The sequence below is a fragment of the Orycteropus afer genome, unplaced genomic scaffold (genome assembly GCF_000298275.1).
Source record: "Orycteropus afer afer isolate SDZICR_OR568_19922 unplaced genomic scaffold, OryAfe1.0 scaffold00474, whole genome shotgun sequence".
NCBI lineage: Eukaryota > Metazoa > Chordata > Mammalia > Tubulidentata > Orycteropodidae > Orycteropus > Orycteropus afer.
The window spans coordinates 714,462-727,527 of record NW_006922061.1 but is presented as its reverse complement, the minus strand read 5'-3'; the positions used below and the strand labels follow the sequence as shown (position 1 = coordinate 727,527).

The 13,066-nt window shown below is 42.1% G+C and overlaps 3 protein-coding genes across 3 annotated transcripts; 2 read left to right on the top strand and 1 right to left on the bottom strand.

The window, feature by feature from the left end:
- Positions 1-1,218: 1,218 nt before the first annotated feature.
- On the top strand, positions 1,219-1,599 carry LOC103209027 (histone H2B type 3-B-like). The gene has a single exon (XM_007954795.2). The coding sequence runs from the start codon at positions 1,219-1,221 to the stop codon at positions 1,597-1,599; it is 381 nt and encodes a 126-aa protein (XP_007952986.1).
- A 5,454-nt stretch (positions 1,600-7,053) lies between these two features.
- On the bottom strand, positions 7,054-7,434 carry LOC103209028 (histone H2B type 3-B). The gene has a single exon (XM_007954797.2). The coding sequence runs from the start codon at positions 7,432-7,434 to the stop codon at positions 7,054-7,056; it is 381 nt and encodes a 126-aa protein (XP_007952988.1).
- A 317-nt stretch (positions 7,435-7,751) lies between these two features.
- On the top strand, positions 7,752-8,144 carry LOC103209029 (histone H2A type 3). The gene has a single exon (XM_007954798.2). The coding sequence runs from the start codon at positions 7,752-7,754 to the stop codon at positions 8,142-8,144; it is 393 nt and encodes a 130-aa protein (XP_007952989.1).
- Positions 8,145-13,066: the final 4,922 nt, after the last annotated feature.

The following is a 13,066-nucleotide window of genomic DNA, read 5'->3' as shown; positions in this document are numbered from 1 at the left end:
CTCTGTTATGTATCAAGCACTGTGTTCCATCCTGAAGATTCAGAAGTGAGAGACACGTGTCTTACAGTTTAGTCATTCTTTTAGTGGGAGAAAGAAAGTCTCTACATATTTATTTGATAGAGTTCAGCAAAGGGAGCACCAGCTGCTTGGAGCTGGATCAAGTCTGTGAAGGAAAGGAAGACATGAAGCTAACAGACACTATGCACTAAGTGTATGCTGGAACAGGACCAACTGCTTCAGCCACATTAACACATAGCAATCCTATCCTGTAGACACTGAGATCTTCATTTTTACAAATGAGAAAAATGAAGGCTCAGAGAAAGTAAATTATTTGCCAGAGGTCACCCAAGATTCTGCATTTCAAACGAGCTCCCTAGGTAACACTGATGCTGAAATAGTGAGACTCCCATAAAATTGTGTTTTGGAGCAATAATGTTTAACTCTTAGAGATATTAGGAGAATAGGGGAGTTCATACATAACAAGCAATGAAACACTTAAGTGGAGCAGGGTTACTCAGCATTAGTAACAACAATAATAAATATGAATGATTAGTGTTTAGTTTGAAATGCATTCAATTCCTTCTCTTCTGTTGAAAGTCTGCCCTGTTACTTCACTTCAGCGCACCTTAATATACTTTTCAATGTTTACTAACAAACTAGAATTTACTCTTGAATTCGAAAAGAAAAAATTTAGGGAGGCTTTTGAAAAAAACAACTAATGGAACATAATTGGTTAAAGCAGTTCAAATCTACTCCTGTTTCTCAGCATTTTTGTAAATAAACATCAGCTTCCCCTCTCTGGATCTTGGTGTCAGGAAAAAAAAAAAAAAAAAAATCCCCACAGTGTAGATACATATCAAGAGAAGATCCAGATTTGGCGTTAAATCCATTTCTATTTCCTTTATTCTCACGTCCAGATATGGTAAATAAAGATCTTCTCTCATGTTAAAACAAAGGCTTCTAAACAAAGATTCCCAGACAGCGTGGTCAGCGCGATAGAGCTGCTGTTGATTGGTTGACATGCCTACCGCCCTGTCATCCAGTAGGAGAGCAGAGCCGGCATCTTTATTTAAATAAATTCTTCCTGTTTACGACAGCGTAAGGAGTGCTGTCCAATCAGAGTCTAGAAACATGGAAGCCTTCATTTGAATATAAAAATGACAAATAGACCTGCTCTGTCCACATTTCCATTTGTTTCTATCCTGACGCTGTCTCAACATGCCAGATCCTTCTCGGTCGGCTCCCGCCCCTAAGAAAGGCTCCAAAAAGGCTATCACCAAGGTTCAGAAAAAAGACGGCAAGAAGCGCAAGCGCGGCCGCAAGGAGAGCTACTCCATTTACGTGTACAAGGTGCTGAAGCAGGTGCACCCGGACACCGGCATTTCGTCCAAGGCCATGGGCATCATGAACTCCTTCGTCAACGATATCTTCGAGCGCATCGCCAGCGAAGCCTCCCGCTTGGCGCACTACAACAAGCGCTCGACCATCACCTCCCGCGAGGTGCAGACAGCCGTGCGCCTGCTGCTGCCGGGGGAGCTGGCCAAGCACGCCGTGTCCGAGGGCACCAAAGCCGTCACCAAGTACACCAGCTCCAAGTGAGGCGCTTCTACCGCAGCCTGCGCAACAGAACCCAAAGGCTCTTTTCAGAGCCACCTCCATGCTCAAAAAGGAGCGTACAACGTAGTATAGTTGTGACATTAATTGAGATTATGAAGGATTTGGGATGAGCGATGGGGGCACAAGTTTTGAAATAAAACTAGGCTCCTTGTTCTTAATATTTACTTCATGGGGGGGGGGAACCCTAACATTCCGTTAAACTTGATAATTTAGGCTTAGCCCAGGGCTATGACGATCTGCGCGTTGCACAATCCATGTAAATGACCTAACGGGATCACTTCAAGGAATACCTTGTGCCATACTGCCTCCTCCATCCTTTCGTAGCTCCTGATAGGTGAAGGCTTAAGTACGCTGAATGATGGAGCTTGGTGATGCAAGGGTGTTGTCACGTAGTCTTGGTGGTGGCGCTTGAGGCAGTCATTCGGTAGCCTCCGCCCGCCTTCGCCAAGACTAGACAAGATGAGCTTCTAGCCCAAAGCCAAACGCTTCTGCAGCGTTAAGTTTACACAGCTCCTTATGGGCACTATGCGTCCCTGTTTGCAAATCCAAACAGCAGGGTGTACAGCTCCTGGTTGCTACCTCTCACTACTCACCTAAAATCCTCCCAAATTAGTTTTAGTTTATCTGGGGCCTGGGGGGGGGGGGAGGAGAAAAGAAAATTTAAAACATAAGTTTAGTAAGCAGGGAAAGATCTTTTTTAGTAAAGAAAAATATAGCATCTTTTTCTCCCCCCTCAGTAAAAATCGTATGCAAAGAAATACAAACTAACATACAAAATAAATCTGGATGACATATTTACTAACAACTGAAGCATGCAGGTCTGACTGGGGTGTAGGTTCTTCTTGCTCTTAAAATTATTCCCAAATCTAATTTTTGTAAATAAACATCAGCTTCCTCTCTCTAGGTCTTGGCCTGGGGGCAGGGGGAGGAATCCCACTCTGGTTGACACATATCAAAAGAGGAGGCACACTTGGTATTTAAAATCCATTTCTATTTTCTTTTCTTTCTTTCTTTTTTTGCTACATCCAGATATGGTAAATAAAAATCTTCCCCAACCATGAAGCATACACTTGTGTCCCTTGTAGCAGTCCACTCTTCCAGAGCTGAAATGTCTGTGATTCAGATTAGATTCTAGCTCGGTTACTAGTGAAGGACAATTATCTTCTAACTCTGGCTCAGTGCCCATCTACCTCCAGGGACAGGTGCACATTTTCCAACATTTAATTGTTTCTATCTCATAAAGTAAACTCATATTCCTGCATTTGTACTTTCTTCCTAAGGAAACAGTTTTCCCCTCCAAATTCTCTGTTTATTTCATAAATAGCAAATTTGATTTGAGTTTTCCAGTAGAGATTAGGGGCAGTCTCTTAAACGTATTTCAGATTGCATGCAGGCAAAATCCCTTAAATTCCTTCCCTAAATTTAGGAGCTCAGATAGCGTAGTGCCTAAGGCATTTGACTGTTAACCGTGAAGGTTGGAGATTCATACCCTCCAGCCACTCCATGGAAGCAAGACTGGGCAATCTACTTCTGTAAAGGTTTACTGCCTCAGAAAACCAATGGGGGTCGCTATGACTCAGAATGAACTTGATGGCAGTGAGTTTGGTTTTTGGTTTGGAATCCTAGTTTACGAGCCCCTGGGTAGGTCACATGGTTAAGGGCTCAACTGCCAGCTGAAAGATTTTGGTGGTACAAATCCACCCAGCGATGTCTCAGAAGATAGGCTTGGTGATATGCTTCTGAAAGGTGACAGCCTTGAAAACCCTAAAGAGCAGTTCTACTCTGCACACATGTATGTGGTGACCAAATTGACTCAGCAATAACCACCTTGTTGTTGTTGTGTTGTTATGTGCCGTTGAGTCAGACCTGACTCATAGAGACCCCTCCTTGGGTTTCCCAGGCAGTATCACTATGGAAGTAGATTGCCCAACCTTCCTTCTGAGGAGTGGCTGGTGGGTTTGAACCTCAGCCTTCCGGTTAGCAGTCAAGTGCCTTAGGCACTATGCTACCAGAGCTCCAACAACCACCTTAGTTTAAACAATTAGCATAATTATTTCTGAGCTTGTTCCATTGTTCTGATTACTGTTTGTCACCACCCCCCCCACACACACTCCACACTTCTTAATTTTTATGTATTCTCAAATATTTGATGTGAACTGCCTTCATTTTTAACCTTTCATTTTTCATTTTAAGTAACAGCTGTCTTTCTCTGCTGTAGCACTAGAGATAAGATCAGATGCTGAGGGCATCAATTCTGAGTCATTTTTCTCAATTTTCTTGATTATGAAATCTGAATAGCAGGAGGGCTTTTGTTTTACGTTCTTTGCTTCTTCCTAAACTAATTTTGTCCTAGGTTGCTATGTTGTTGTTATGTGCTGTCGTGGTGGACCCAACTCATAGCGACCCCTCCTTGGGTTTCTGAGGCAGTATCGTTGTGAAAGTAGATTGCCCAACCTTCCTTCCGAGGAGTGACTGGTGGGTTTGAACTGCCAGCCTTCCGGTTAGCAGTCAAGTACCTGGTGCTGCCAGTGGCCTGAGCAAGTTCAGCCTCCACAAGACTGCTCAAGAATTAAAGGCAATCTTTATTACTTGAAGGAACTCTGGTGGTATAGTGGATAAGGTATTTGGCTGCTAACCAGAAGGTCAGTGGTTCAAACCCACCAGCCTCTCTGCGGGAAGAGGATTGGGCAATCTATTTCTATAAAAAAATTTACAGCCTTGGAATTGACTCAACGGCAATGAGTTTGGTTTTGGTTTTCTTCAGTACTTTGAGTTGATTTGGTGTTCAATCAGTCCAAATGACTGGGTGATTAATTGATGTTTTGCATTATCCATAACAAAATTTATATAATTAAATTTAGAAATTATTGTTCATTTTGCTCATTGATTTTAATTTTGGTACTAAACACTGCTGCCCTTTCAAGATTTGTTGCTTATTGCTACAAAACCTATCACACTTCTCTCTGCAGAGGATGGGAGTTTCAATATATTAAACCAATTTCTTAAGGGCATTAAGGGAGAACCAAGTGGATCTGTGAGACTAGTTTCACATAGCTACAAACACTTACTGCAGCTGTTTGCTCCCAATATATTTTGATAGGAGGGCAACGGTTTGGAAGTCCCAGTCAGTCGGCACTTGTTTCAAAAATGAAGAGAACTGCATTCTGTAGTTTTAGGTACAAATAGTCTATTTCTTGAGAAGATTAAGTGTGTTGACAGATTCAACTTGCATTTGATGATACATCAATATTTAATTTTCAGATTATTACTAGGAAGGCAAGAATTAGGTAAAATGGCTATGGCCAAATTTTCATTCCTATATATTTGTTTTTGTAAATATTTTTTTCCAGAACACAAAAGAGAACAAAGAAATAGAAATGGTGATGTACCTTGCTGTCAGGTAACCATAATGGTATATATGCCCCCCATGGATACATGAACTAATGGAGGCAGAAGGGAAGAAAGAAAGAACAATCTATGTTATCAAAATAGGCAGGTCTCATTAAATTTTTATTTTTTGTTGGATAATTATCAGAACTTCTTTATGTTTTAACAATTGTGCACTATCCTATTAATTTTTAAAAACAATGAAAGACTTTTGGTCATCTAGTAGTATTTTACAATTTGAATTTAAATACTTTTTGCAGAGAACATTTACAAACATGTGTTTGTTATACTAGGATAAACTTCTAAGGCAGAAGTGGAATGGAAATTTGAGTTGGGGGGAAGAAATAATGACCTAAAGTTTCTCAGTGTTTGGCTTTAAATATGTACTTTATAAACTGATTGCAGTATCAAAATTATATTCCAATAGATAACTTTAAAATATTGATGTCATAGTTGTAGTTTTTAAATGGCCAACGTTTACAAAACATTGGAATTTTCATCCTTGCAACTATTATGATAAAAAATATTTTGACATGTCAACTTTAAAACATGTGAGGTTTTCAAAAATTCTTTTAGAAAGGATCCATGCGAGAAAAAAAAAGGGGGGGGGGGGATGCATTGCTGTCACTGTTGAGGAAGATGCTCAGGTTGTGACGTTTCTGACGCAGCTCTCCTCCCTGAGCTCAGCTCTCCGCTCATCCCAGCATCCCCAGCTTGGTCAAGCGACTGGATATTTTTGGTGAGATGACTTGCTAAAAACGATCATACTTATTTTTATTGGAAGTTTATTCCTTGCTTAAACGATGTCACTAATTTTCAATAAATTTTAAAATAACAAAGTGACTATTAGGAACCACCATTTAAAAAAGAAAAATGCTAAGCAAAGACAAATGTAAACAACGACCTTTTCTGAGTGAGGATTCTTCATGCAAAGTGCTTCCCCCGAACCAAGATAACTCGCAAAATATATGCCATGGATTCAGAGAAGAGAAATAAACGTTTATTACATTGAATGCGGTGTTACTAATGTTTCACATGGAAGAAAGGCCTCGCGGTTTACTTCCAAAAATCAGCCCAGGACAATCTAATGAATCACAATGGTCCGATTCCTGCTGTGGTCGCCATAAATGGGGCGACTGGATGGCAGCTAACAACGCTTCACCAAAAAAAAAAAAAAAAAAAAAAAGTGTGGCTGAAGGAGGGAGGAGGGAGCCGGGAGGGAGCCACGTTTGTAACGAAAAAAGGAACTATTTTCTCCTTAAACTGATTTCAAATTTAAAATCATTTGACACTTTTCGTTCTCCCAACATAAATAAGGGTTAAATCTATCCACAGCGGGGTCAGCTTCCTATTACGTTTTGCTCCCACAGCACAAGGGCGGAAGGGCGGTGTTACGTTTTCAGTGCATTTCAAACAGATCCTACCACCCGTCTCCCAGTGAACGTTAACTGCTGAGAGAAAATATCCCTGATCCAGGCAAGCGTGCAGTGCCTGGAGCTACTGCCGGGGCTGGGCGACAGGACTCAAGGCATTACCAACCCCGGCGTCCAGTACAAGTCCGGCCTCAGGCGCGCGGGTAGCACAAGGTTTTCCTGTGGGATGTGACCCGCGCCCCATCACCAAACGGAGCAAGCCACGCGCGGACTGCCACAGCCCTGGACCCGGTCCACGCGCGCAAGTGAATCCAAAAGCTCCTACCTTAACATAATGGTGCATTTTTAATAGCCCTGGGTGGAGAAAAGGGTGCATACAGTCAAAATCTTTTATAACCTCCCACGAACATTATAACTATCTTGCCCCGCAAGTTTCTACCCCTGATTTCTGTAATGAGTTTCACATTCTCATGTTCTGTCCCCCATCTCCCAATTGCACTCACATACAGGACTGAGACTGGACCCCAAAGTAACAAGGAATCGCTAGGACACATGAAGATAGCATGGAGTTATGCAAAAACCTTTCCTTTAACGTGTTCAAAACCCTTTCTCGATCATGTGGGTGGCTCTGAAAAGAGCCTTTGGGTTCTGTTGCGCAGGCTGCGGTAGAAGCGCCTCACTTGGAGCTGGTGTACTTGGTGACGGCTTTGGTGCCCTCGGACACGGCGTGCTTGGCCAGCTCCCCCGGCAGCAGCAGGCGCACGGCTGTCTGCACCTCGCGGGAGGTGATGGTCGAGCGCTTGTTGTAGTGCGCCAAGCGGGAGGCTTCGCTGGCGATGCGCTCGAAGATATCGTTGACGAAGGAGTTCATGATGCCCATGGCCTTGGACGAAATGCCGGTGTCCGGGTGCACCTGCTTCAGCACCTTGTACACGTAAATGGAGTAGCTCTCTTTGCGGCTGCGTTTGCGTTTCTTGCCGTCTTTCTTCTGGGCTTTAGTGACAGCCTTCTTGGAACCTTTCTTTGGCGCCGGAGCTGACTTGGATGGATCAGGCATAATGGCTGGTCTCTCCAAACAAGAAAGCGTATGAAATTCGAGAGAGTCTATTTGTAAGTCTTGTATTCAAATGAAGCATTAAGAATTCCTAATACGTGATAGGGCAAAACGTTGCATGACGTCATCGCTGGGGAAGGCATATGCAAATTAGGGGGGGGTTGCCAGTTTTCTTTTATGATTGGCTTCATTTGCCATCCAATCGAATGCTGCCTCTTAGACTACCTCCGGACCATATATAATGGCTCATTGTGCTTCGCGGACATGTTATTTGGAGTTCTGCTTTTCGGTTTTATTTTTGCACTGTGCCTGAATCGAAGATGTCCGGACGTGGGAAACAAGGCGGCAAAGCGCGCTCCAAAGCGAAATCGCGCTCCTCCCGCGCTGGGTTGCAGTTCCCTGTGGGTCGTGTGCACCGCCTTCTCCGCAAGGGCAACTACTCTGAACGCGTTGGGGCCGGCGCCCCGGTGTACCTTGCTGCAGTGCTCGAGTATCTGACGGCTGAGATTCTGGAGCTGGCAGGCAACGCAGCCCGCGACAACAAGAAGACACGCATCATCCCGCGCCACCTGCAGCTGGCCATCCGCAACGACGAGGAGCTCAACAAGCTGCTGGGCCGCGTCACCATCGCACAGGGCGGTGTCCTGCCCAACATCCAGGCCGTTCTGCTTCCCAAGAAGACCGAGAGCCACCACAAGGCCAAGGGCAAGTAGGGCCTGGGAGAGGCAAAACGGATCTACTGTTCCCGACAAGTCCTTTTTGAAATCAAAGGCTCTTTTCAGAGCCACCCACTGTTTCAAGAAAAGAGCGCACTAAGCATACAGTTTTACATTTGCTAAAGATTGGAGTCATCATTTAAATGCGTTAACAAGCGCGTCAATGGTATGTAAGGGCTTAAACGTGAATCTGGGACCTGAAGGGCGCCTTAAGACGCGTAGTCACAACGTTTTCCGTTCATAGCAGGGTAATGGTCATCCAACATGTGCCACCCTTTGCACCTGTATCCCAGCCTATAAACCTCACCTGGGAAAGTAATCCCGCCTGCCCTAAAAGAAAATCGCATGATAACTAGTGAGGAATTAGTTTTGACTGGGGGAAGGCTCGTTAAAAGAAGAAAAACAGGATGCTCTTACAGGAATTATCAGGTAGATGTGTTCTTTAAAACATTTGTCATTTGAGATTCTGATAAGCTTTGATTTCTATTTAAAATGTCTTGAGTAACTGAATTTGAAGTTGCCAACTTTTAAGAGAACATGAAATTAAGCAGAGTTAATTTATTGGATATGAAGTTATAAGGTCTTGGGAACCTCTTGCTAGAGCCATTTTTAATATTTAAAAAAACAAAATTACTAAGATTTAAAAGGAGGTAGCAACTTTTAAAAGGAATTTACTAGTAAATAGGATAATTATTTAAAGGAATTTGTTTAATGTAGGATGTCAAAACATTAAATTTGCTTTTAAATTGAAGCTAAAATGTACTAGGTTTAGGGAATAAAATTTGTAAATAAATTTGATTAAGAACAACTATATTTGTGAATTTAGTAAATTTAAATTGAAATATTGTTAGAACAAGATTAAGTAATATTTGTGGATTTTTTTTTTAAGTTGACTGTTGATGAATATTCCTCAGAAAGGCTCCTGGAAAAATCAACAGTGAAATGAGGATGTTAATAGCACCTACGTCATAGGTGGGGGGGAACTAGTGGGTTAATGAGCTAGTCAATGATAATCCCTTAAAAAAATTCCAGGCACAAAATAAGAGCTCAATAAGTGTTACAGTTACTTTTGTTATGTTTCCTTAGTGTTTTCATTATTTTTTTTAAATTATGAGAATGTACACAACAAAGCGTACACCAATTCAAAAATATCTACATGTATAATTCAGTGACTGTTGTATATTCAGGTTGTGTAATCACTCCACTCCTTTTCCAAATCGTACCAACACTATTAACATAAACTCAGTGCCCTTTAAGCAGCACCCCCACCTTCCTCCTCCCTACCATCCCTGGTAACAACTAATAATTTTTGTTTATATATTTTTGCTTATTTCATATAAGTTAGATTATATAGTGTTTGTCCTTTTGTAACTGATGTATTTCGCTCAGCATAATGTTTTCAGGATTCATCCATGTTGTGGCATGCATCAGGACTTCATTTTTCTTTACGGCTGAGTACTGTTTCATTGTATGTCTATACCACATTTTGTTCATCCATTCATCTGTTGATGAACTTTCAGTTTCCACATTTTAGATTAATTTTTTATTATAATAACAAATATGGTCAAATTATTTAGAAAAATTATATAATGTATGTATTTATTGGGAGGTCTGGTAGTACATTGCCTAAGGCATCTGACTGCTAACCAGAAGGTTGGTCTACTAAATTTAGGTCCACCCAAATCAGGGCTTCTTAGACATCATCTGTAACTAACCACGAATCTGATAGTCTGCATAAAATATCCCAACTCTTCAAAACTTTTTGCCCCAAAAGTTGATTAGCAATTGGTCTAACAGTGCGGATTTAAACAACACAACTTTCATTGACTGTGTATATAGATAGTTTGACAAACACTGACAAGTACGCAACATTTCAGTAAATTATATAACCCTCTGGATATTTATCAGTTATTCTTCCAATAACAGAGCCTTCAATTCTAGCTTAACTTTGTCTTTATATAGTCTTTGTATATCTTCAAACCTTTCCTGGTATTTAAGAAGAAAGTTTGTTGTTTTCCCCCAGGGAAGGGGACCTTGGTATTTTAGATATCCAGAATTTTATTTTAATTCCTCAAGTGGTGTGTTAATAGGGAAGTAGAGTGGAGCTCCTCTCTGATAGAACTTCATTTGTATCACTACTAAGGCTGAGCTGTCCAAAACACTTGTGGCTACTTTTAAATTAATTAAAATGAACTACAATTTAAAACGTCGTTTCTCAGTTGCCCTAGTCACACATGGCTGTTGTTGTTATGTGCCGTCGAGTCAGACCTGACTCACAGCAACCCCTCCTTGGGTTGCCAAGGCAGTATCACCCAACCTTCCTTCCAAGGAGTGGCTGGTGGGTTTGAACTGCCAGCCTTCTGGTTAGCAGTCAAGTGCCTTGGGCACTATGCTACCATATTAGAGAGAACAAATATGGGATTTGTCCATCTCGACACAAAATTCCACTGGAAAGCTCTGATCTAAGGTCTGATCATTAATTAGGGAGTATCAGGTTCAGAAATTAGACAAATAACCTAAAAGTGTCTGCCTCTTCAAGAGAAAGTCTACCAGACTCATGCATAAACAAGAAAGTACCATATGACCCAGAAATTTCATTCTTAGGTATATACTCTGTGGTAGTTAATGTTATGTGTCAACTTGGCTGGGCCTGGTTTTGAGTAGCTAGGCAGCTGGATGTAGGTGTATGGAACCCTAGTGTGGGGATGGGTCAGTTTTGCCATCTCACTAGGCTTAAAATGAACCATCCTAGAGGCAGAAAGGTGTGTGGAGGGTGGGGTGGGGAATCTCATTACCATCCAGAAAGAACATCCAGGAGTTGGGCACATCCTTGGATCCAAGACCTCTGCACTGAGACTTGCAGAGAGGCTGTGGCGGCAGAACCAAGAGACCAGCAGGAGACAGGAAATCTTGCCAGCCTACTGAGTCTGAGCAAGACAGCTAAGTGCCTTTGGGCAGGAGACTTGCTGGCGAAGCTAAAAGAGCTTTGTAATACTTGCTCGAGCAGAGGAGAGGCCAGGCCCAGAGGCTGAGGTCCTAAGAGAGGTGTGTCTACCTGCATGGCCAAGAGGAGGCTGTACTGACTGAAGAATTATATCTTGAGCGTTCCTGAGCCTGAATTGTATGTAACCTGTTACTTCCCTAATAAACTCCATAATCATGAGTATAGTCTGTGAGTTTGTGTGATCATTGAAACAAATTTTCCAGCTCACCAGAGAAGTAGAGAATGCCATGGGAGGGATAGCTGGTATCAGAATTGGCAAAAAGGTTGGTGGGTGGCGGTGTGTCTGACTTCTGCCCCATGGAAATCAGCCTTGGGCTGATGCTGCTGATGGTGATTCCCTCTCCCCTCATGAAGTTAGAGGAGGTTGGACAACTCCACCCACATGCCCTTTTTTGTAAAATCAGACCTAAATACAGGCAGGCCCTAGGTTATGAGTGTCCAACTTAAAAACACTCGCACTTTCCCTGTAATGTTATGCAAATTTGCTCTCACTTTGAAATGACTGACCCAACCCTGGCTTGTAACAAATTTTTCATCACAATCACCTTCACTTGCTTCACGTGCAGCTTTTAAATCATTGAAAAAGCTTTGAGTCTTCTCTTGCACTAACCAAACCTAACTCACTGCCAGTTAGTTGATTCCAACTCATAATGACCCTATAGGACAGAGTAGAACTGCTCCATAGGGTTTCCAAGGCTGTAAATCTTTACAAAAGCAGACTACCTCATCTTATAGAATGAGTGGTGGGTTTTAAGGGTGGAATTCCAGTCAACAGCAGAATGCTATAACCACTGTGCCACTAAAGCTTCTTTCCTAGCACTAAGGTAAGATTAAATAAGAACCATATACATCTGTTCCAACTTATGTACAAATTCTTAAAGATACAATTAGAAATTGATCTAGTTTGTACCCTTGGGACTGCCTATAAATGGAGACATACCTACCATGTAAATGAACTAACTGGAAGACTCAATCTAGTGAAGATAACAATTCTGCACAAATTGATCTATAAAATTGTAGCAACTCCTATTACAATCACAACAAGGTTTTCTATGACATTTCTTTGCCATTGAGTCAGTTCTGATTCATAGCTACCCTGTAGGAAAAGTAACTGCCCGATAGGGTTTCCAAGGTTGTACTCTTTAGGGAGAAGATTGCAGGCCTTTTCTCCCAGGTTGCAGCTGGTGGATTCCAATTGTTGGCCTTTTGGTTAACAGCCAAGCACTTTAACCACACCACAAGGGCTCCTTCTGTAGACATAGCATGCTTATTTCTAAAATTTGTGTGGAAAGATACAGGATCTAGAGTAGCTAAAACAATTTTGAAAAAGAATAAAGTGAGAAGCATTACTCTAACAACTTGAAGACTTTCTATATAGCCACAGTAATTAAGACAGTACGGTAGTAGAGGAGGCATAGACACATATATCAATGGAGTAGAATAGGAAACCCTGAAATACTCCCACTCAAACTACACAACTTGTTTTTGACAAAGATGCAAAAGCAATTCAATGGGAGGAGTTCCGGTAAGATGGCATGGCGGACTAGGCAGAAAAACTCAGCAGACCCTCTTCAACAAAGAAAAGGGAAACCAATTAACACAGACGCAGAAGATAATCCTGGACCCCTGAGCCTTGAAGAGGAGGATATAGAAGTGGACTAAACCCCAACTAGCAGAAGAATTTACATGAAAATACCAAAAAAGGAGACATACTGAGCTGCCGTCTGGCAGCGATCCTGAACGATACTGACAGCACGGCACAGACAGCTTGGAGATTCCCGAGTGGTGGTAGGACCTAAGAATTAACCTGAAAATCAGCCCTGCTAGCCAGGGACTGCACAGAGGACTGCTCTGGTGGCTGGGGAATAAACAAAGAAGGTGAAGAGAAAGGTGGGCTGAGCTGTGGACTTTCACC

Bases quoted from the DNA above. Each gene is read 5' to 3' on its own strand.
- LOC103209027 (XM_007954795.2), top strand. From the start codon at position 1,219: ATGCCAGATCCTTCTCGGTCGGCTCCCGCCCCTAAGAAAGGCTCCAAA.
- LOC103209028 (XM_007954797.2), bottom strand. From the start codon at position 7,434: ATGCCTGATCCATCCAAGTCAGCTCCGGCGCCAAAGAAAGGTTCCAAG.
- LOC103209029 (XM_007954798.2), top strand. From the start codon at position 7,752: ATGTCCGGACGTGGGAAACAAGGCGGCAAAGCGCGCTCCAAAGCGAAA.